The 26,520-nt window shown below is 36.0% G+C and overlaps 1 protein-coding gene across 1 annotated transcript in view; it reads right to left on the bottom strand.

Moving 5' to 3' along the window:
* Positions 1 to 24,616, bottom strand: part of LOC135157949 (uncharacterized) — a 62,264-nt gene extending 37,648 nt beyond the window's left edge. The window contains exons 1-2 of the mRNA XM_064115155.1: positions 24,480 to 24,616; positions 21,910 to 22,079 (exon numbers count right to left, since the gene is read on the bottom strand). Coding sequence (XP_063971225.1) covers positions 21,910 to 22,079; positions 24,480 to 24,616 — 307 coding nt within the window. The remainder of the gene's footprint in view (positions 1 to 21,909; positions 22,080 to 24,479) is intronic.
* Between the last annotated feature and the right edge of the window lie 1,904 nt (positions 24,617 to 26,520).

Raw genomic sequence — 26,520 nt, forward strand, 5'->3', positions numbered from 1 at the left:
GATTCTTTTTGATGGAAGCAGGAATTTTAGCACCGCCATTGCTGTGTGAAATTCAAGTGCTTTGCGCAGGTTCAAAAGCGACTAATTTTTCCCGGAGGTGATACCCGAATTATAAAATGACACCTACATGTGTATGTGTCGCACAAAAAACAAAAATATGGGGCTCTGGAACTTTACTTTGGTCTTAAATGGTCTCCGGAAATTATCTAGGATCAACGATTGCTAAAAATTCAATACTCTGGAATGGCACAGATCAAAGGTGTTTCGGAGCGTCACTTGAATATGCATTTAATTTGTCATGACGTTTCTGCGCCCATGGACCAATCAGCGGTCTCCAAATCGCTGAGCAGAGCGGACCGTTGAATTCACGCAGTCAATGATGCAATTTGCTATCAGGCTATCAGATCTATGTTATTATCATCATTAATAAGAATGTAAATAAAAATATGTAGAATTGTGCTTCCGACAAAAATAAAATAGACAGATATGCATAAAAGAAAATCGTTTTGGTTGTCACAGAAGCAAAAGTAAATACAAATCCATCGATACAGGACATACTAGAATGATAAAAAATACTTTGATAACAACAGACTACTGCATATTTTTGCAACATTTTCCTCCTACGAAGGGACAAGTGACACCTCACAAACGTGAAACGCTAATGAAACGAGCGGCGATGCAATGCTGGGACCGATAATTGATATTAAAAGACACATGTATATCAGAATCTCAGCCAGTCAGTCTGCAAGCCCCTGTGTTAATGAGCAAATGAGCAAGATTTATCAAAGTCCTCTCGTGGCTGAATTCATGTCCCTGCAAAATCTCGTGAATTGTGAGACTTTCTTTCTCAAAGAATTTAACCACTTTCTCCTTGAGTAATATTGATTATTTTTGTACCATAGGAAAAAAGTAAATGTTACTCTTTTATATTGGTTATTTCTTTTGATTAAAATATTTTGATAAATAAGTGAATTTTTAACCTGAAAAGATGCCTCAAACAGAATTTTCTTCCTCTGTTTTCACTTGCGAATTGTGCAAAATTTTGTGTTTTATGCACAAACGTTATTTATATCATCAGAAAGCTCAAACTCTATACTTTCTTACAATGTCACTCTTGATATGTAGCATCTTTTAGATGGGTCAGCAGCCAGCTCTTTCCATCAAGATGCAAGACGAGATTTCTGAAATTTCTGAGTAACATAAAATCCAGAGTTTTGATTGGCTGAATAATGTTTTCAAAACAACAGGCGCGGGTAAAAGAGATTACCACATGATGAGTGTGGCCTTGCAGAGGCTTAGTGTGGGGAACATTGACATTTGCGTGGGTGTGTGGTCTCTATGACCAATCAGAGCGCAGTATTCTTGTTTTTGAGATGCTAAATGTACTTGGCCTATGAAAAGCTGGCTGCTGATCCATCTAAAATACCTCTTCTAATAAAAATTATATCATATCAAAGCTTTAATAGATCTTCAGCTTTATCATGATCTAAAAATCATGTGTGCTTAAACAGAAATTAAGTTGAAAAATAACATCTTTTGTTGCATGAAAATAATTATTTTCTTTCATGTTTTAGACCAAAAGTTTCACTTATAACAAACAATTTTTTTAGAAAATCTAAAAACATGACATGACAGAATGACTTTTCTTCTTTACAAAGATACCAAAAACATTAAATTTGGTCAATATTTAAAGCAGCAATGGCCGAATAAAAATTTGTGTTTTCGAACGCACCAAACTCATTAACAATGCAAAAACCCTCCATTCATGAATATCACTTGGATAAAAGAAGCTACTTTTTTCAGGGCTTGCCGACTGACTGCAGCCGGTGCTTGTAAATCCGGCTACGGCGAGTCATCGCCGCATTTACAAGTACCGCCGCGTCACCCGAACTCCAACAAGGCAAGGATGGATTAATGTATTCTCCAGCATATTTATCATACACTCCGGCATACATAATTGTTCGTTTTTGTTACCAATCTCGACACAAGCATCATTTGTACCAATGAATAGATCGACAAGCACAGACTCCGCAGAGCACTCGACTGGGGCATATAGTCTTCGTCTGTATGATGAACGACTGGTTCAAGGATAGCAAACATCAATGTTAGAAATACGTCAATGGCCTCTCCCTGCTTGAATGTAGGAAATCAACCATCAACCAGAAAATCCAAGGAGAAGTAGACGAACTTGAAAATGAAACAAAGGCAATAACATGATACTTAACCCAAAGAAATTTGTTTTAATTAACGTTCAGCATATGAGAAACCAAACTTAACTCGCCAAAGTAAAACATTGACGATAATTAATATTGTGAAGCCCATCTTGCTCTTATACTGTTAAACTGTTTGGTGTGTTCGTACAAAATGGTCAAGGCATCAAGCATAAGGCTAAATATGATACTCGAATACTGCGCACGGGTTTGACATTCTGGCTTAACGCGGTAAGAAAATAAATTGATAGATGGAGTTCAGAAATGTATGTGTCGCCCCATACTTGACCAAAATCATACACATTATGGAAACCCCTCACTGTTCTTGACCTGCCAGCATTAGCTCCACGATCTTATTCTTACGACATAATTATGTTCAGAATAATACTAATATCACTAACTATACATGGAGTAAATGGGTACATCAAGTTTTATTTATCCACTTTTTCACTTCACTGCCTTATCAATGGGGCCTGCAAATCTTAACATGTTAGCCTTACCATGAACCTTCAACTAGATGAACATCCATCGGTTACCTAATGAATTCACCTTGAATTTGACTGTTTGAATCTGGATATCATCCTCTCATCATCAGCCTACTTTACTTATACAACGGTCATCGGGAATAAGGACGTTGGTAGAAATTAGCAGTCTGCGATTCGAAATTAGTATTGTGCAAACTAATTCTTATTCCGCAGAAGACAGTAAATCAATTCAATCCTGAACAAAAATCAATGTGCAGTTTATTGTTTATTACATCCCTCTTATAAATATTCATGTGTATTCTAGATAAACTCAGGAATATTCATAATATAATTTCAGTGGGAAAGCACATCGCTGCAAGTAGCTCCGTATAGTTTTCTTCCAGCTCCGTATATTTTTCGATATACTTTCATGGGGAGGACTGCGCATGCTCATGCTCGATATGTTCCCTCAACTTTGAACTGCGCATGCTTCCTGATCCGATATCCACATAAATAAAGAAATACAATAAAATACGAGCTTTTGCTCAAATTACTTACCGACAATCTGAAAACCAAAAACAGTGTGGAATCGGGTCTAGATCATCATGCAGAAAATTTAACTCCTTGACGGCCTTTCAAACAGGATTATTCATATGATACCTAACAATGTGAGTCAGGATTCGATAATTAGCCTGCGCGTTTACAATTTGAGTGCAACTGCAGCAGCGCAGCGTAGCGGACCTCTCATTAACTGCATGCAGTCTAGTCGGGTAGAAGCCGCGCGCAGCGTAGCGGACCTCTCATTAACTGCATGCAGTCTAGTCGGGTAGAAGCCGCGCGCAGCCTACCTAGGAACTGGTTAGCATTACTAGCTCGTCAGGCCTACATTGTAGGACTAGGTCCGGCAACGATGGAATTGGTCTAGATTGTCTACACATCAGCAAGGACGAGGTCTACAAGTAAAAAAGGGATATACAACAAATATATCAGGCGTTTCTTTCGAAAGCTTAGTGTGAATTATTAATCCTCGTTTGGACTGGCAATAAACTATTTTTCATCGGGGCTTCACCCCTCGGAGAAAATAATGGTTGCCAGTCCAACCTCGGATAAATAATTCCCACTATACTTTCTCAAAGCCTGATATATGTGTATAGTATATATATATATATACATATATATATATATATATATATATATATATATATGTATGTTTATATATATACAGTGCGTCCCAGAAAAAACGAAACCGAGATTTATCGATGATTTATCATAACTTAATCACAAATACAATAGACAAGTGACCTACCATTGTAAAGCTTAGAATCCCCTCTTTCATCTGGAACTACTAACATTATTTCTCATTCACGCATGGGTGAGCTAAAACAATTTGAAGAGGGGATACCAAAAAGTCACTTGGCGGGCTGTATCTGGGTTTCAAAAAGAAAACCACATTTTTAAAAAGTTCAATATCTGCTCTTTAATTTGATACCTCAATTACAGAAAATGGTCAAGAAATAATAAAGTTCTGGTTATTTGAAATAAGGCTTGAATTTAAATAATTTCATACAATGATGAGGTTTTACATGCTAGCGTTCCGAGTCACTCGACACTCCGTTTTGTTGACGATTAGCCATGCAATTAAGTATTTTGTTAACCGTGCGATAGCTTCTGTGGGAAACAGGTGAAAACACGTTTATTTCATGAAATTATGGAAATACAAGCATTCTTTCGAGGGGACAGAACTTGTTTACCTCTTGACCATTTTCTGTGATTAAAGAGCAGATATTGAACTTTTTAGGTATGTGATTTTCTTTTTGAAATTCAGATACCCCCCGCCCAATGAGTTTTTGGTATCCTTTCTTCAAATTGTTTTTGCTCACTCATGCGTGAATGAAAAATTATTTAAGTAATTTCAGATGAAATGGTAGGTCACTTGTCTATTGTATTTGTGATTAAGTTATGATAAATCATCGATAAATCTCGGTTTCGTTTTTTTCTGGGACGCACTATATATTTGTTGGATAAAGATATCATGCGTTTTTTCTTAAAACTTCTTGTTCTAATTAAGTAAGGGCCGCAAAACTGTCGGCAAAAATCAAGAAAAAAAAAGAATAATATAAGATTGAATAAAGATGTAATTGAACTACGTACTTTATTCGACGTAATGAGGAAACAGGTATTAGGATGTGTTTTGATGAGTGCTGAAAGAAGGCTCATATCTCTGTGTTTAATGGGTAATATCTCTTAAACTTTAGGTCTGTTTTTTTAATGAAATAAATACTAGTTAAGGATTGTAAAATTATATACAAGATGATTTGTTAATTTTTATATCATACTCATTTGAGAGTGCCAATACCTCCTTTTTCTTTGTAGGACAATATAGTCACTCTATAAAAGAGACATTGCGATGGTATTTTCTATTGCATCAGAATATGTGATCCGAATTTTCAACCACTTTCATTTTCAACTCTCTAAATGTTTCCTCTGCCATTTTTACCTCTGCCAATTTTATCATTGCAATCTTTAAATCTGTCATTTTTACATACCCTAATTTTGCTTCTGCCATTTTTACCTCTCACATGATTTATAACTATATCGCCCATTGGCTTGGCATATAATACGAAAACTACGGGTGCAAGAACTGGCAACTGAGAGACATGACATTATATCTGGTACTTATCCGAATTCTTATTGCCAACACCAGCATTGAATGTAGAGTGTAGCTGAAATTATTGCAGTGCTGTACAATAGACTTAAATAAAAATTAGGCACAACCTTCCCTAGAGTTGACATCAGATATGTCAAAAGCTGACTTTACACCCAAGAGGATAATAACAGCAAATTACTTGGAAGTCATACTTGATGGCAGTAATTCAATTACAGTTCCATGGTTACACCTAAATGCAGATTAAACGTACCGCACATCAAAATATGAGATTAGTGGTGGGACTCAACAATTATCCCAGTAAGTAGGGATACACAAGGTTACTAACTTATTTCGTAACTAGTTCGATTTCTCTTAAAGAGGTGCAATTATAATGTCCTTAAATGTGCAATAAAACAGACAAGACATCAACGAGTTGGTAATAAATAGTCTAAATGACAGGACGCAGACGAACATCGAGATAACGCTTTGCAAGTTTGGCATCGTTGACGTAACTTATTAGCTGAATTGGAAACCATCTATGACACCTGCATCACTCACCAAAAATGTTAACTAAAGAACTGTAAATCTGCTAGTTGGCTGTTGTAAGTAGAAATGGACGGTTCCCTGTAAATTATTAATCATGATTCGATATTAAAAAAACCTCACCTGCTTTGTGGCATCCAACAAAAGCTTGGTATTTATCTGAGAATGTAAGGAACGTGCACCATTTTTTTGTGGTTGAAAATGCGTATACGCAATCTTCCACCCACGTTATACTCCTCGAGCTGTCGAGTTCAATGTTATCCCATGATTTTATATTTGAAGGTGATTTCTAGGTGAACATAAAATCCCGAGGGAAACGAGCGTATTGGTATGAGCGGATTAGATATATACCGGTACCGTTAACACTTAATCGGTAAAATTGTTCTTATGTGGTTATGAATGAAAATAAGCACTTTTGTAGGAAGCATCGTGCCGGTGGTAACAGGGTAATATATACGCTTTGCGTCTACCAAGAGCTGAGAAATTGTAGTCAGAAAATAGAATGGGATGACTGAATTAAGAGATTCGGAACAAGTACGGGGAATTTTTGATAAAATTCTACATTGTACGTTTGCCGTAAGCATGGTAAGATATTCAGGAATTTTATGAACCCGTTGAATACTGAATTCAGTATTTCCCATATACTTTTTAAAGGGATCACCTGGTTCCAGTTTGCAACGAAAAAGGGTTGAATTGTTAATAATCCCAAACTTATGTAGCACAAAATCAATTAAAACAGTACATAGACTACTCTCAGATGTCACAATAAAACAACAACAATACTAAAAAACAGGGATATCTTTTTTTTCTCATCACTTAACTGCGACTTTTATCGCCATACACTCGTTTGTTTCTTCGTTAACTTTTTTTTTCAATTCATATAAGCACTCTATATTAAGTCCATAAATATGATGAAGGGGCTTGATACAACCGATATTGTCGCACCAACGCATAACGCAAATGATTGTTAGCCGAAATGGGTTAAGACAAAGTGATAGCGAACCAACTGAAGTTAGACCAAATGGAACATGGACGAAATGAGAGTAGACCAAGTGATTATTAGACCAATTGGCTAATAGGCAAAAAGGTAATAGACGTAATGATATTGGACAAAGTGGATATTGGACCAATTAAAAAAATACAATTAGACTAAATGATAATAAACAAAACGGCTATTAGACCAATTGGCTATTAGACGAGATGGTAATTAGACGAAATGGTTATTGGACTATGTTGATAGTTGACTAACTAATGGTAGACGAAATGATATCAGACCATGCGATAGTGGGGGAAAAGGCAGTAGACGAAATGGCAATAAACCGATAAATATCCATACAAAGAGTAATCCTGATTTCCAAATCACTTAATTCTCTTTCTCGTGTCTCAAAATACTTAGTGAAAGGATATTTTTTATCTTATCTGTAGCTCGAGTCCTGAAGAAAATACCGCTGTGACATTATGCGTTGCGACATGTGACATTATGCGTTGACAATTTGCTGCGACATTATGCGTTGCGACATGTGACGTTATGCGTTAGAAAAACTACGACATTATGCGTTGACTGCGACATTATGCGTTGGTGCGACATTATCGGTTGTAACAGGGCTTTGCTATGATATTTCGAATGAATTTGAGCATAAGATCCGACATTTGAGCTACTGACCTTTTCGTAACCTGAATTATCCCTCTGCCATAATTACCTCTGCTAATATGTATGTATATATTGTTTCCTCTATCTTCGCCATTCATATCCATCCCATTTTTTTCTTCTGCCATTTTACCTCTGCCACTTCTCCTGGCACCGTGAATCCTGATGATATCAACCCGTGAATTGGCATCATGGTATTTCTAAAAGCATCGGTCTGAAAACTAAGTCCTGAAAACGTCACATTCTATTTGGTATACTTATCCGAGTTTTTATGCCAACACCAACACTGAGCGTAAAGTACGACTGAATCCATCGCAGTGCTGAATCAGATACTTAAAACTAATATAAAACAAAATATTTCCACAAGTTGAGATCAAATGTATCAAAAGATAACTTCAGACCCAGCAAGACAAGTATAATACCCGTTGACTTTGGAATGCCTTTTGAAGATATAATTTATGCCCAGGAAAAAAATACAAATTCCATGGTACCGTGGCTACGCCCACACGGAGATTGGAAACCGCGCACATAAGACTAGATGTTTTGGATAGAACAGTCTTTATAAGTGAGGACCAAGGAGTGCACGTTGATTTAACACCAGACTTAATGCACTCTATGTAATTATGAACAGAATGTGACTCTAGTCGAACTAACCCTATGATTCTAGCAAATGCTCAGAGATGACCACTTTTATTAAATGCAGATGGTGCCATAGCTAGTTACTTCGGATAAACATTCTTGCAATAAAAATCACTAAAGAACTGTGCAAAAGAATTTGCTAGATGCCTGTAAAAAGCAGAAATATTCCATATAAACTATTGAATAACCCCCTTATATACCTTACATCCCACCTGGTTTGTGGCATCCCACGAAGGCTTGGTATTTATTTGACCATGATGAATCGAACGTGCAATATCTTTGATGCTTAAAAAAATGCCTACACGCAATCTTCCACCCACGTCATACTTATCGAGCTGTCGTATTCAATGTAATCCCATAAGTTTTAATTTTAAATTGTGATTTTAGGGATTGAGTGAGGGTGATGAGCATTTTCAACATATAAAACCTTAGTGAAAAGTGCACATATCGTCGCCGGTCATCCGAAACGTCGTATAAGTCAATTTCGGTCAAAAAAAAAATTGACTTTGAGATTTTTTTCATTAAATGAAAGTACAAGTCTTACTCTATTCGTAACTAAATTTCTAGGCAACAATCTATTTCATTTTCTGAGATATGAGAGGATTTTCACGGCAATGCCATACACATTTTCAATAACATGCGCAAATCCCGTTGGAAACGTGTACTGTTACAGAGCGATACGACGCTTTGACTGACCGCGATTTCAATACGCGCAGTCAGCTTAACCGTCGTATCGGCACTGGGAACTGCTTTGACTTTGCACGTGAAAAGCGAAACGACGTTGTGACTGACCGCGCATATTGAAATCGCGGTCAGGGTTGTCGTATTCCCTATGGCGTTTTTGTACAGGAAAATTCTAAACCGCTCAAACCGGAATTAGAAGCATGTAGCTCTGTTGCGATATTTTCTCGGATTCTTAGTTTTGTGTAAAAATAAAGATACCAATGTCAAGCAATTGTCTTGGTATTTCCAACCATGTATTTTTCTAGCAATGAATATGTTGTAAGGCTTGGGAACTAAGTGTGAACATTATAATAAACTTTGAGAGTTGGGAGGTACCAGTCTTCTCTAAGTTGAACCTTTCTCACGCATATGCACACCTCAACTTAGATCAGCACAGTCAGCAGTGTATTACTGTCAGTACAAATACTAGAATGTATTTGTACACGAAAGTAACTTATCGAATTATGTCTTTGCCAAAGATCTTTCAAGCGGCAATGGATAAGATTATTCTAGGTTCAAGGTTCTGTAGTCAGTATGATGTAACGATAGCTACATCCACAGAGGATTAGAATCTCGATATGCTGGCACAAGTGCTAAATCGTTTATATGATCACAACATGAAGGTAAAAACGGGGCATGGGTGCCTTTGTAGAAAGTGGTGTTCTAAGGTTGAACTTAAGCTCACAGGGGCTTCAAGCTGTCAAATAGAAAATTGATCCAATCATCGATGCTCATAAGCCAAAGAATATGACCGAGCTTAGATCATTTTTTAGGGAAAGTTTCAGTTGCTTTTTCTACCTGATTGCGCATCAGTGTTAGCCCCGCTTCACATCAAGAACATGACTGAAAATGGTGGAAATGGCAACAAGAAACATATTTGAAATGCAAACGAATGCTAACCAATGTACTTTTTCTCAGGCGTGGGCTGAGGATCACGTGATGCATTTGGCTACGGTGTAGGAGCTCATCACTGATCACAAGCCGCTATTTCATTTCGGTGTCCTAAGTCATCATTTGCGACAATGAAATCATCAATAATGCAGCGATAGACAATGCTTATTTCGCAGTACAACTGCGCGTTTGCCTCACGAAGATTATAGTGACGGTACACAAGGTAGCATCTAAGTAGCCAATGTTGTAGACAGTACCTTTCCTGTCACCGCAACAGTGATTGCTGCAGAGCTTCAGCAATACTCTGTTTTGAAACAAGTGTATGATCATACAGTACCAACGAATAATATCACAAGAGAAGGTTTGAATTGCCATGTGATCCAGGTTGTGCCAAATGGGTGTTTAGAGTGATAAAACCAAAGTGAAGTTCATTCTCAGCACTCAGGTGCTGCAGCAATGAGCGTTTGCCAGATGATTTATGTTTTGGCCAGGTATTGAACAAATTTATAGGGAGATGTACATTTTGTCTAAATGTCAGAAGCAAACCACAGAGAGAACATGGGAAACATGGTGTTGGCATGACACGAGAAGCATGGCGTTGGCCAGCTCTTATGCAATTTCGGAGAAAATTTGCCTAAATGTATGTTTGTGTGTTATCCTCTCTACCAGAGTCCATATCTCTCTTTCAACCATGAACATTTTGATTGTTTGAACATATTAATGATTATTGTAGGTTTTTCAGTTACCCGCCAACACGATTAACATCATTCAAATAAAACGCCTCACCTGGTTTATGGCATTCGACAAATGCTTGGTATTGGGATGAATATGAACGAAACGTGACACAGCTTAGATGTTCAGCTTAGACTACGTATATGTAATCTTCCACCACATTCATTTTGAACGAACTGCCATGGTCAATGATATCCCATTAGTTAATACAAGACATGTAATCCAGCATTATGCGCAGGATCAAGATTATTTGTAAGAAGTTGCCAGGTTTTGCATTATATTTCCATTTTCAAATGCTGTTGTCATACGTTCGCCTTGTAGCATGCAGCTTTAGTCAATGATCACAATTCATCATTACTCAAACAAGGTGAAATAATGGCAACTGAAAGTCTCAAACCATTCTGTGTAAAAATTGATACAACCTGCCATTACCACGAAACATAACGTTCAGTCGAAAATTATCATCAAATCTATGTTCCGTGCTTAAACCATACCAACGAATACTTTCAAGAAATAATTAATGTGAGACGAATGTTCTGCCCGAAACCCCGTGGTTCATAATTTGCTATATACCGGCAGATTGTTCTGCAAATATGAAACTGCAGTGTTTTTTGCTGACGCCCAGATATCAGACTAACATTGCAGGTTCTTTGCCGTAAGTTTCCTGACCAAAGAATCGTCATGCTGATCAAGGCATAGATGAGAACTGGAAAATCATGGTTTATCAGAAGAAAAAAAAATAGATTAAACTATAAATAAAACAGCCTTTTCCCCTTTTTAAACAGACCTGGGGCCCGTTGCAGAAAGAGTTGCATTCAATCGCAACTCTAAAAATCATGTGCGACTTGATTTTCAACCAATCAACAGCGCGCATTTCGGACTTGCGATTGATTTTTTGACTTCCGTTTAAACGCAACTCTTTCTGCAACGGACCCCGGTTCTGTTAAATTGCAGAAAAATTCCTGTTTTATGAATTTAGAGAATGATTCTGTTATTGCTTTCTGCAGAATCTTCTGGTTTTTCTGTAAGATCAAGTTTTTTTAACAGTGTAGAACTAGTCATAATTATACGAGTCACAGGCTACACCCCCACCTCCCTTGCCGGTCCTCCAGCCATGAAAAAGATTTATGTAAAGTAGCATTGCAACTCAATGCATCCTACATGTCCTAGTATGCTATCTTCCCGTCCATAAGAAAGCCGGCGAGTTAAGCTCTTGTAAATGCTTTTATTTCCTTGGTTATTGATGAGATATTAACAGCTGCGTAGACAGGTCGAGTGTTAATTAAATCTTCAAGTGTATATGGAAATATGATTCTTTAGCCGGCTGAACGCGTTTGAGAGTTGGATGTTAGACAAACAAATGTAGCTCTGGCATTGGTTGTTCTCCTCTGCCGCCGTAATACAATCATGACAATAGGCAGGTTCTAGAATATTTGTAATTGATAATGTACTTTCTTTCCGTGACCGATTCTCTAGGAAATAAATGATTAGTAAACACATCCACCCACCATTCGATTATATTGACTTCCTTCCTTTTTCGTAAGCACATTTTTAATTGAAAGCTTGGCAGATTACAAGCATGTTGCTAATTAATCACAGGCTATTTGGTTTGAGGAGCAGCAATTTTGGAATACGGTAATTATAAACCCTGTTGAATCTTGTTCAAAGTCGATTTGTAAGTATGAAAAAAAAAAACATTTTCGAAACTGAAACTTTAATAAATATTATGGTTATTACAGTACTTAAAGCCTGACTTAGATTTTGAATCTTTTAAGAGTAAGCGTTCCGTAGAGTCACGTAGACAGTTATTCACATTACATTAACAATGTTTAAGTCATCGTAAAACCTTGTATAAATCCAAAGATATTCCTTTCTTCAAGAGTTTGATCAATCTCACCTGGTTTGTGGCACCTAAAGAATGCTTGGTATGTGTTTGACATTGGATCATACGTGCACAATCGATGCCTGTGTTGCGTACGTTAAAAGCAAGATTATACACAATCGTCATGTAGTGATCGGGCTGATATTTATATGTATCGTATACCTTTGAGGCTTCGTTTTCTTTTACATATGGATGAACCGTCTCCAAACCTAGATCCGTCAATATCACTCCATGTTAAATTGTTATCAGTTGGGGGAAGAGCTTCGGATTGAACTAAGTGTCATTTAACTCAAGTTGAGCAACTTATCAACACAGAAGGTGTAGGATAGAACGAAACCCTCATCATTGACTTTGAAAGTAGCTCGTGACAGCAAAATGATTCGAAAGAGTCTCTATGGATGAATAAGATTGAATTTTTGATGGATTGGCTAATAATGACGTCAGGAGGGGCGAATAGAATCGAAGCGATCTAAGTCATGAAAACATGACTGCAGGTCAGTATAATATTGAAGATTGTATTAATTATCATTATTTATAAGGCAGTAAGAGGCAAGGAACAATAATGTATAATTTCCTAATGTTGGAAAAATATAATGGTATGTGTAAGCGACACGTGGGCAATGCGCAATTTACTCGAATAAGGCTTGAAGACCCAACCACGATAATTCCCAAGTACCGGGAACTAAGCATCAAAATAATAATAATAATATAATAATAATAATAATAATAATAAATAGTAAAATATAATATTATGACAAAGAATTGCAACATCATTGCTGTTAGTTTTGGGGAGAAGGTGTTAACCCTTAAATTCTAACAATTCTAGAACAACCACGATTAGTTCCGCGTGTTAACTTTCAGGACCACCCCACCCCCCCCCCCTAATCAATCCCCACCACTCGTCAGTGCAACATATATGTATATAATTACAGCTGGTTATTAATCAATTTTTGAACCTACAAAACTTTGACATGACACCACTGTCCGTGAAAGCTATAAAATGAATGATCCAAGATATTCGCATATTTAGAGGGATAGCCACCTGTTTGCTCCTGTTTTTTTTTCTTCAAATTACTCCTCACCTGGTTTGTGACATCCGAAGAATACTTGGTATTTTTTTGTTAGGGTACGGGAAGAGCAGCCTCGGGGGTGTGGAAAGCTACAGTTACTAGTCAAACTGCGAGAGGTGATGTACTAAATTGGCAAGCAATTGGGAAGGCATGGGGAAGCACGAGTGTGTGTGTGGGGGGTGCGCTATGCAATTTTGACAGACGTGTTTCAAGCATATCTCATTATGTATATGTATTTCTGCAATCGTATTCTTTAATTGGGAATAACCCCTTTCAAGCTCCTTGTAGCTTTTTGGTTTTTCCCATATTTCTCTTATAAGTTTTTATAATCTCAAATTCATGTACCTGATTACTATATATGTAATTCAATTATTAACGTTTTATATTTGGAATGTATATATTTTGTATTGTTTTTTATCATGAGAAATAAAATCACTCAATCAATCAATCAATCAATTATTTACGTCTCGGATCGACCTGTAATGTCTCCATCAGCCCTTGCTCGGTTTAAGTTCGAACATTACAATGTCTATGCCAAAGTTCATTACATGTGGCACTAAGTTTCAAATTTCGGGCTGCGATGTGCCAATCAAAGAGTTGAATTAATAAACCAGCAGGCTGGGATGATTTTTTTAATTTAGACTCGCCAGCTTAAAGTAACTGACTTCGAACATGCAAGCATAATAGAGGATGTTCGTTTATAGGTTTTTGAAAATCATAAAACCTGTTATGAGTGTAGGACTGGGATTGTCGATAACCTCGTCAACCGAAAGGAAACATTGATTCTGAATTTGGTCACATTGGTTTTTTCTGACTTTGTAATGCGTTAGACCGACGGACTCGCATGACGGACCTTTTGATATGTATAAGTAAATTACTTTCTTGTCATTTATATACAATTAGGATATCAAGTGCTCTACTCTCGGGGATGGCAGCAGCAGTGATGATTACAGTGGCCTGTACAGGGCAGCGGGAGAGTGCTGACGGCGCGATTTTTTTTATCAGTATCTAAAAGAATGTCTAATTATTTTTTTATTATGCCACTAATTTATTGTTATTACTATCTTTTTTGGAGGGGAGGGGGTAAAACAATTACGACCGGATTCAGAAATGCTTGCGTGTTCTTTTTTAAGATTTAAAAGCTGTTGTAGGATTTGCATTTCTGAAGATTATCTATATTCACATCTTAAATCAATATACAAATAAAGTAAAAAATTGTCATAAATCACATTTTTTAAAGAAAACAAACAAAAACAATACCTAACCCAGGACAAAAAAAGTCATTAAAAATTATATATTTTTCGTACCCCCCCTCAAAAAAAAAAACTCCTACAGTTCAAGTGGAAGTTAACATATAAATGCAGTTGGTATATTTTGAAGGATAAGCTTAAACATTTTGGACATTTAAGACCCTTTACCGAAAAAGGTAATTTTTTTTTTTGGAATCGAAGTATCTACGATATCGTAAAGAATAATGTAGAGGCTGGTATCATATTGGTCAAAATCCTTTGTCTAGAAATTATACTATGTCCATATTTGCAATATCGAATAAGTAATGTTTGGTTAGGTACGCATCGTATTCATGATTACAAACATTGCTTAGAAATGGACCAAATCTTTGGTCAAAATGTCAAAGATTTTAAGCTCGCGCTTCGATCTAGCGTCAAATGTTTAGGTAGTTGGCCACCTTATTCTGTTATTCATGATTATCCAAAGTACTTATAATGTCAAAATTTTAGGTCAGAATGCCTACTATTTTCAGCTTGCGCTTTTCGCTGGCATCAATTGTTCGGATAGTGTTGTACAACGCCTACTTAGCTTGTTGTACGCGAGCAAATAGGAGGCTGAATGTCAAACATTCGTACCGTTGCACAAAAGACGTACCATCCAAAATGTACCGTTGCACGGCTTTAGGAGGTGACGTCACAATACGATTTAATTCATTGCGCTCGGTAAAAATAAACAATACGCGTATAAGCCAGCTGGCTAAATGCGCAAGGCTGCCCAAGGTCATGTGCGCTTGTGGGATTTTGCTTTCTTCTTTCGGTATTTTTGCTCCCTTTTCATAGATTACTATAGGGATAAACTCTTAGTTTTTTCATATTTTCGCAAAATTCCGAGGCGTTGTACAACACAAATAGCGAATATTCTTATTCGTGCAATGGTTCGAGATTTCGCATTCGGTGAAAGAAAGAAACGCTCTATTCAACTCGGCTCACACCTCGTTGAATAGAGCATCTTTCTTTCACCTCATGCGAAATCTCGCACCATCGCAATCATACATATTCGCTATTTGTATATTATCATCATAAGATAGTGTTATAATCATTAGATTATTCTAAACATGCTTGATGTGTTTTCCTTCTGGCCCTACTTTTATTGCAATTTCTAACTATGGACTTATATTGATTTATAGTTAGGGCCGTATTCTTTCTTGAGGGGCGTCATTTTTCAAGCCTTTGTGCTTATGACTGTCCCTCCCATGTAATGATTATTTATTGTTATTTCACCGTGAAATGATCATTTTTTGCATGGAAATAAATAATCAATCAACCAATCAATCAGGATACCCATCTTGTTCATGGCTACATAAAATGCTTAGAATGTCCAATTTTTGGTCGCAGTATCACAAATTTTTAACTCGCGCTTCGCCCTCGCATTAGATGTTTACTCAAATACCCACTCTGTTCATAGTTACCAAAACTGCTTAGCATGTCTACGTTTTTGGTTTAGCTCCTGCTTTTCTCTAGCATCAATCGTTTAATTGAAATAGTCAGGATAAATTGCAAAAGAATAAATCGTATTTAGCTAGCATTATTTTATTTGGCCTTATGAAAAAAAATACTTCCCTAGCTTGTGTGTAAAAATAAAGCTAAGATTATGATAACCCGTTAGTCTTTAGTAAGAACTACAACCTCAAAACAACAACAGTAATATCAGCTTTTAACGGCGGATCGGAAAAAATATATATTTGCGAAAGCTGGATCCGCCCCTGATTTCAACAAATGAATTTTACATTTACCATAGCTTGCGCATGATGCGCAAGATGGCAATTTCTGATAGCAACAATGATAGCCACCTATTCTATTTTGTCTTATCAATGTCCTGACAGGTTTAAAATCAGACCTTACATAATAAGGGGGATATTTCTTTGTTAATTGTATCATGACAGGGCCCTTGACAATTATTATGACAATAACATTCTTGATGCAGCTGCATTAAAAAAAGTAACAATGAAAGATGGAAATAAAAGTATTACGTAGCACAAAATTTGTTAATATTACATAAAGAATCTCGGTATTTTCGACCTAATATCGTGAATAAAACAACACATCCAACCATAATTGTATTAAATTATACAGCGCATCACCTGGTTTTAGGCATCCGACGAATGTTTGACATTGGGTTTGCATTGTAGAAAACCGGCAGCTTTGGTGGTCGACGATTTCGTAAGCGCAATGGTACACTTTTGCCATAGTGGTCGAGCTGAGGTATGAAATATATTTTCTTCGAACCAACGGAAATTTTATTATGGGCTTAAGTAATATTTTGCTTTATAAAAGTTAACAAATACTATTCAGTAATTATATGCGTGGGGGAATTTTTCTCCATCTTGCAGCATTTAATAACCCCAATCCTCTCTAGGGATTGATGAAATTATTTTCAATCTTTTTTCCTTATTCATTGCCCTTTTGAAGAACAAAGCGCAACTTTACCATGAACGAGTTTTAAAATGGCTGCATTCTCACTGCGTAATTGAACCACTATCATTGTATTTAACATAAAATGGATACATTCATATTTTTATGTCATTTTCATAACAAACATGGTAGCGACAATAGTGTCTTATTATTGCTCACACATACTCCTCCAACTTCTTTTTGGCATTTTGACGTAAAAAGGTTGATTTATAAAAAAAATAATCGGACATCGTGCAGCGTCGAAAGAAAAAGTCTTAATAGGAATGTGATTATTATTTTCCCCAAGTAAAACAGGCTTGCCATTAGTTTTTTCCCATATTTCAGCCACCTTTTTTTAGTTGTTCGTCCATTTTATATTCGTTATTTAAAACGTCTCACCTGGTTTGTGGCATTCGACGAAGATTTCATATTGGCTGAGATGCAACATGTGTTGATTCTGGTTTATCAAAATACCGAATAAAAGAAAGATACATCTTTGTCATACTGAGCGTGTTGTGATGTAAATAGAGATCCTACTAGGTTCGATCCAATTATCACACATGCTATTAAAATATTTTGTATCAAAGTCTAGGGGTACATATTTTTGTAAAAGTACAGTGCACACCAACTGCCACTCGAGTGGATTACACGGCCGAATCTATTGCGGATAGCTTCAAGGGAGTTGCGTAAGTAATTTTGATTATGTTTTCTGCGTTAACTGCATTTCGCCATTAAACATTTAACGTCTCACCTGGTTTGTGACATCCGACGAATATGTTGGGATGTTGTAGATGATGACTGTGTAGATTTGGAGATTAGGAAGGAGTAAGCACAATTGAGCACGAATGTCATGTCGTACGAGCTGGTATATTTGAAAGAGATCCCACCATTTTGCTCACCGTATCCAATTTGATGAAGAAGTTAATAGATTGCCTACTTGGAGCGTGTATGCAGACATCATTGAAAAGAGAACAGTCCATCAGTTCATTCCAACTGCCGTCTGACCGCTTGACGTTGATTGACTATTTCATTGATATTCGAATTATCTTGCATCATTGAAAACAAAACAGTTCACCAGTTAATTTGAACTGCCATCTGGCCGCTTGACGTTAGTTGACTATTTCATTGATCATTTAATTAACTTGCCTAATAATGTGAAGAGGAAATAATCACTTTAAATACAATTAATTATTTTTTTCTCAATGTTTAATGATTAGGGAAAATAAGCGTAGATAAAATCTGATTACTTCTGTATTGTTTAATTTTGCCGATTTCTTTCTTTCTTAAAGGACAATTTTTAGGGGGAATGTTGATATTTATTTCCTCCCCTTCATTACTTCTAGGCGAGAGTAAGATGATAATTTATTTCCATTGAGGAGGTTAATAAATAAATAAGTAAATTCATTGATTAATTGATAAAGTAAATTAATGGGTGGGGCGTTAACACATGTAAACAATTTCTGGTTAAGATGTCAAAATATTTGAAATAATTTTTAAGTAGAAAAAGGTCAATAATCTCCCTTGCTCGCTTCGCTCCCTCGTATTTGTCCTACACCTCAGGGTTTTACACCAATGATCTAAGGATCTATTGGAATTTTGCCTGATGGTAAAATGCTATTAAGCTTGTTTTGCTGATTAGGATTATCTTATAAAGCAACTGGAAATTATACTTTCTGATAGTTGTTAAACACGTGTGAGGGATTTTTATATATTTTAGTTTACGTCATCGCGCAACCATCTTAGAGGCTGAAGCCACTCGACATCTTGCATGCACTGGGGCCTGTTGCAGAAAGAGTTGCAATCAATCGCAACTCTAAAAATCATGCGCAACTTGATTTTCAACCAATCAACAGCGCGTATTTCGGACTTGCGATTGATATTTTGACTTGCGTTTAAACGCAACTCTTTCTGCAACGGACCCCAGGTGATCCGCAGCTGACGCGTGTCTGACTTTTTTGTTTCTTCGCATTCCTATAGCCTCTGATGAATGGCGCCATGAGATGTTGACGTCATACGCATACAAAAGGCATATTCGTATATATGAGAGGAGAGTCGGACATTTGATGTCACGCCTTTTTCACCAGTTGCACACACATTTTTTTTCTGGGTGCAAACTCAAACAAATATGTTTTTGTTTATTTAGCAATGGACAATTATGGACAGGGGTGCCGCTTTCAACGCTGTTCAATTAATTACAGTTATTTTTTGCTTGGTATAATGCTAATTCCATTATTATTATCATTTCTTTTTTTTCAGCTAACTATATAACATAACCCGACTGCGGTCTTCGTGGATACCAAATGATATATCTTGAGCTAAAGATTATATTGCTCGAGATTGAGTCAAGAGTGTTCCTCTTACTTACTCACGATCACAACATCATCTTTAAACGTCTCACCTGGTTTGTGGCATCCGACGAATATTTTGGTATGTTTTTGTAGTAGATAATGTGTAGATTCGGAGATGCGCAATCCCGTAAGCACACCTGAACACTATAGTCATGTAGATCGCGGTGGTATATTTAAAGGTATTCCATCATTGAGTTTACTGAATCCAAGCTGATGATAAAGTAATTGGGTTTGACTTGTGGCTTACATGATAAACATATAGATCAGTTGATTCCAACTGCCGTCTGACAGTTTGACCTCCAGTTCGTAAAGAAGAAAAGATAAACGGCAAGAACGTCAAAGGTGCAACACACGAAAGAGTTTGATTAAAGTAAAGAACATGCACACACAAAAGACGCCTGCAAAAATACGCCAAAATGTGTTGAGAAAATACAGGTAGAGAATTGCGTTTAAGTCTCTGTGCGCGCTATGAGTATATGGCATCATAAATATATGATTTCTCATCATTGTATTTTACTACCTTTTTTGAGGGGGTGGAATATAGGAGGGAGGAGATTAACCCTTTGCACACTGATGTTACAATTTCGTACGTTCGTGTAACTAAATTTTAAAAATCGTAATAATTAGTTTTCTCCCCTAACTTGATATTAGAGAAGCTAATAATTGGCAAAAGTTCTTGGACAACATCTATATAACAATCATTAGTATCAATTTCTTTTTTAATGAAAATCTTGATTCAAAGAAAATAACATAAAAACAATTGTAATTTTCATCCCCCAAAATTAATTCAGCGTGCAAAGAGTTCATAAACTAAGAAACTTTCATTACAATATTTTTTTCATTAGTACAATTTTATATTTCTGTATCAATTGATTTTCCCTTAGTCATAGCTGACAACAAGAGGCTTTGCCGACTTGATGATTATAACATTTCAGTTAATATCAACTGCCAGCTTGGAAGTGAAGAAACGGGAAATACATGTTATGATTTCAAATAATTTTAGAACTTAATTTCTATTTTGATTATTGTTCAAATGTGATGATTTAGAGATTATCAATTTTACTCAGCTACTCCGACGCTTTCTTGAAAATCACGACACAATGAACTACAGTTTCTTCTTATTTTTTTGATTGTTTCTCTCTTAATTCCATCAATTCCAGAAGAACAACATATTTCCAGATTATTCAATTCAGTTCAATTCTTTATTCATTCAAAGTCAAATAGGTTAAAAAAACACATGTACAATGCAAACAAATTATAAATGCATAAAATTATACAGAGTAAAACATATTATACATAAACAAAACATTGACTTGATTAAATATCATAATTGAATGAAAGAGAACTTGAGAAGAAAAGCACAGAGGCCTTGTGAAAATAAGTTCTCACATAAATCACATTTAAAATGGGCCCGATACTTTTGCAAGAAAACAATAAAAATTAAAAAAAAATCGAATTTTTTACCACTAGGAAACTATACTCAATATTTAACTATAACCAATATTGATAAAAAACATATTTCAAGGAAATATCAACAGTGATAAATGATATTGCAATAAGTTACAGGCGCTTGATAAATACATACCAAGAACTAATATTTGAATATAGATAAAACTATCGTGTCTTAGCATCTGATTAATGTATGAATAAAGAGTTTGATTATAGCTTGATATCTTCAACACATCTTTTGAAAGCTTTTATTCTCCCCAACCAACTGCAATGAATATATGTAATGAAAGTCATTACGACTGTTCATCTAAAAAGAACTACTACATTACGGTATAAAAATCGTTTTTGCTATCGCTTGAAATACTCAGATACCATTTTTTTATGTGCGCATATTTACAATGTCTGTATATCAACAGGAGATCCAAACACACATACAAAGCAAGATCAATACTCGCATTTATTTTGTTTTTATTTCACTTATATCGAAAAGAACAAGTTCAAGTTCAAGTTTGGTTTATTTTATTTCGACTCAACTCAATGCATTACTGATAAAAGATTGTTTCAGATTGTCCAAGTCTTTGTTCCTCATATTTGAATTTAGGTTTAATATTTGATTACTTAAGTACATGTAATATGAAGCCCTTGTTAACATTTAATTAAGATGATTTTGATTTTAACCGGAATAGCTTAATTTGGAGATTTGATGTATAAAATAATTATTCATAAGCATGGCAACAAAATGCAAGTTACTTCTAAAATGTATTAATACAAACAAATCAATATGAAATTTCTCCGAATAGTAGGAATGAAACACATCACCAAAAACAGAGAGGATTTTAAGTAATCTATTTTTTTTTCTCATATCATTTATGTTTCTTTGCGTAAATATTCCGTTTTGTAATCATGTTTTTTCGTCATTCTTCTTTATCTTTTCGTACAACGTATTGTCATCGCCGATGCCGATTCGAGCAAGATAGCTTAACGTGGGGTATCATAGTCCTCGTAGTTATGAGTGTTGCGGTCTGGTTTGAGGTAGGGTTCCGTGTACAATGACTTGTCACCTGCAATGTAACCTGCGTATCCCGACGGGACGTCGGGGAGTGGTCCCCGGTCTTTATCATGCAGGTATTCGTTCGAGGATGAATGGACCCGACTGCCACGAAAAAAGAGAAAAATGAAATGAAAAGAAAAACCCAATAATGTTAGTACGTTATAGTATTGAGACTGAGAAAACCAACCTGGACAGTTTGTTTGTGTGTTGTGAGGTAGTTTTTATTTTATTTTTTTAACACATCAGTAAATCATACAAACGAACGAATATTGCAAAGACTTGCATCAAAATTGTTTTCGGGTATTAGTCAGAGTAAATGGAAAGAGCATTGTCTAATTTTATGATATTGCTAACAAATATTTATAATTCAAATATATATCTCAGGAAAAAAAACGTTCATTATTTTCAGTGGTTGTTTCATAAACCTATAACTGCATGACATTTCAATTGGGTTGAGTAAATCCGCACTGAACATGAACACTCGACGAACCATTCAAGAAAACTAATTTCAAAAGTTCTGTAATTAGATTATTACCAAATCAGACCAATCGAAAGTTATATATATCAATATATATATATATATATATATACAAACCCCTCAAAAAAGTTAGGAAATCTGAGTTTGGCCATTAATTTCTCCCAACTCCCAATTCTACACAATGCATATTTGACATCATTCACAAGATCATTTAATTCTCTTTAAAATAATACCATGCTTGTTATGACCATACCAAAACGCAAAGACCATGATTCAAAAGCGTTGGGTGAGGTCTGAATTGAAAAGCTGCAAAACGAGCAGAAATAGTGATGAAGGGTTAATACAGAACATGATTCTTTTGTCTGTGTCAATAGAGAAGAAAATCCATTCAAATCAAGCCCCTGCTTCTTCATTCTGGGAGATAACATGGTTTGAGTCGTGGTTTGAAATACCTATGCACGTGTGTTTGTTTGTTGTGTGTTTGCTTGTGCAGAGGTGTATTTGATTCCATGTTAATGTTGATGTTAAGGTGCATGAAAACAATTAAAACAAACAGCTGAAAAACGAAAAACTCACTAACTTTCAATATTGTGTCATTTTGCAACTTCTTTAATTTTTACCTTGCCCCACATTTCAAGGCACTGCACCTTCATGTGAACCATAATCATAACATGAAGGGTACCATTTTAAAGAACATTAAATGATCTTTCTATTGATATTAGTTACACATTGATATTTACTAAAACCGAGGAGGGAATATCGATCAAAGTCAGATTTCCAATTTTTTTTTGAGGAGTTTATATATATATTATACATATATACATACATAAATGACTTTCGATTATGCTGATATATATATATATATATATACATATAGAATTCTACGTCACACCAAAAACCGAACACACGACACTGCACACCTCCGAGTCAACCTGAAAGACCCCAAAGACCCAGAACCCATGAAGAAGGCCTAAGGCCGAAAGCTCGGATTAGTTTGTGGTCTACAGCAACGTCAAATCGTCTTGTCATTTTTTCGCCTATATATATATATATATATATATGTGTGTAAAGTTATACATGTAATACAGCTTTGGCAACTCTTTTATTTAAATATTGTGTGAAAGAAATGGATGAAGAGAACAATGGTAGGCGTGGCTTAAATCAAGGTTCCCCAGAGCTATCTACCCTTTTTGGAAAAATTGGTGATGCCGAAAAAATGTCTCTGCCGGGAATCGAACCCGGCTGGGGGCCCGGGTTCGATTCCCGGCAGAGACATTTTTTCGGCATCACCAATTTTTCCAAAAAGGGTAGATAGCTCTGGGGAACCTTGATTTAAGCCACGCCTACCATTGTTCTCTTCATCCATTTCTTTCACACTATATATATATATATATATATGCGTGTGTGTGTGTGTGTGTGTATATTTATATATATATATATATGTACAAACAAACAAGTAGAAATTAGTGTAACTCCATGCACTACAGATTTGTTTCGTAGGAACAGCAAGAACGCTGCTCCCACTCTTCAGTTAAACTAATTTCTACTTGTTTAATGCTCCTATGTAGTCGAACACTCTTAACATGGTGTTTTGCACTATTCATATGCGGATTAAATATGTGTGTATATATATAATGACTATACGAAACTACAGTTACTGAAAAGTGCTCAACTACATCTACATATATGAGCTTCATGTAGTATAGTAATAGGGTGGAGCGAGTTGCTTAGATTTTAGTTGTACAGACTGTTTCCCCCTGAGGGGTTCATCAGCAACTAAATCAAATTTTATGTTGAACTAAAGTACAGTTAAAGAGAATAATAACTCTAGTGCAGTCAATCAAACAAACAAAATACACAATGTAAGGGGGATAAATGACTACAGTGAACAGATAATAGCTATTCTTTAAACTGAGTAAGGAGAATTGGGGTAATGTTGGGGTGGAGTGGGTTTGACACATAAGGGGGGGGGGTGTTCTATGGTTAACCATAACCTGAAAGTAAAAATGTCCTCTTGTGTTTACAAGTTGAAATGAGTTCTGTTCTTGAGTTTATCATTGCTGCTTTCTTGGCCGTGATTATCTGGTACTTCTCCCACAGACACAGGTTGCATCTCTTTGTTTTGGGTTAGTAGGGCTGCGGAAGTCTTGCGATTCTCCATTTGACTGAGTAGGGCGTTCCTTCATCCTTCAGTCTCCATATGTACTCGCTGAGCTTAGTTTGGTGCCGTATCCCCCGATTGGTGATGCTTGCTTTGTGGTTTGCGTACTAGTCCGGGTTATAATTGAGCAAGGTGCCACACGGAAAAGGAGAAATTTTCATACAGTGCTTCTAGACCAGTTTTTTACGCTGAATATGAATATATGAGGTAACCAGGCTGTATCCTGAAAATTAACCCGTGAGGGCGCTTTTTTCAAAATGGCCGCCAAATTTTCAGAACATTTGAATTTTCGTACATAGATTTTGACATACACATTCCATTGCCACAAAATTAGTGTCATTTGAAAGACAAATAAATTCCCTACAATTTGGTACTATTTATAGGTGATAAGTAGGTCATTTGGCTGAGATTTTTAGTAGAAAACTGCATTTTTTGTCATTTTTTCCCAAAAATTGTAAATTTTGCAAATACATGATTTTATATAATTCTAAAAAAAATGAATCAATTACCTTGAAATGTTCCAGAAAACTTTATTGATATACTATTATCATGTGGATGAAATTCCAACTCTGTATCATTCTTCTTAGCAAATTTATAAGGTATCAAACTTGAATACTTCAATTTCAGAAATTTCGCTTTTTGTATGCATTTCCATAGACTAATACGTATAACATGTACATGTATAATATGTATAGTTTGATAAAATTTAAATGCAATTATCTCCGCTTTTTAACCACTTGGAGAGTTAAGAGTAGGCTTTTCTCTATCAGCTACATAAAAAAAATGTTGGCACATCAAGACCTGACCCTCTCACGGGTTAGGGGTGTTGAAGACACCCCCCCCCTTGCCCTTGGCTATATCATGTTGTTGTACATGTATATTGCCCCTTTGTTGGAAAAATCACTGTTTTTTGGAGCACCCATTGAAGCAAAAACAGGCATTTCTACTATACAGTACAGCCACTTTGATTGCTTTGAAACCACCTGGAGAGGAAAGAGTAGGCTTTGTTCTACCAGCTACATTCAAAGAAGTGGCACATCAAAGCCTACCCCTCTCGGGGGGGGGGTGGGGAGGGCTTTTGCTTAATATTGCCAATTTATTCGAAAATTCACAATTTTGGACCCAACATTGAGGCCAAAAAGCGTTTGTGCTTTGTTATACACCCCATTTTATTGATTTCTGTTTGAGCACAAATGATTTTTAGATCATGATAAAGCTGAAGATCATAGCTTTAATATGATATAATTTTTAAAAGAAGAGGTACTTTAGATGGGTCAGCAGCCAGCTTTTCATAGGCCAAGTACATTTAGCAGTTCAAAAGCAAGAATACTGCGCTCTGATTGGTCATAGAGACCACACACCCATGCAAATTCCAATGTTCCCCACACTAAAGCCTCTGCAAGGCCACACTCACCATGTGGTAATCTCTTCAAATTACCAGCGCCTGTTGTTTTGAAAACATTATTCAGCCAATCAGAACTCTGGATTTTATGTTACTCAGAAATTTCAGAAAACTCGTCTTGCATCTTGATGGAAAGAGCTGGCTGCTGACCCATCTAAAAGATGCCACATATCAAGAGTGACATTGTAAGAAAGTATAGAGTTTGAGCTTTCTGATGATATGAATAATGTTTGTGCCTAAAACACAAAATTTTGCACAATTTGCAAGTGAAAACAGGGGAAGAAAATTCTGTTTGAGGCATCTTTTCAGGTCAAAAATTCACTTATTTATCAAGAATAAAAAGTATAGAGTTTGAGCTTTCTGATGATATAAATAATGTTTGTGCCTAAAACACAAAATTTTGCACAATTTGCAAGTGAAAACAGGGGAAGAAAATTCTGTTTGAGGCATCTTTTCAGGTCAAAAATTCACTTATTTATCAAGAATAAAAAGTATAGAGTTT

Source organism: Lytechinus pictus, unplaced genomic scaffold, assembly GCF_037042905.1.
Source record: "Lytechinus pictus isolate F3 Inbred unplaced genomic scaffold, Lp3.0 scaffold_20, whole genome shotgun sequence".
Taxonomy (NCBI): domain Eukaryota; kingdom Metazoa; phylum Echinodermata; class Echinoidea; order Temnopleuroida; family Toxopneustidae; genus Lytechinus; species Lytechinus pictus.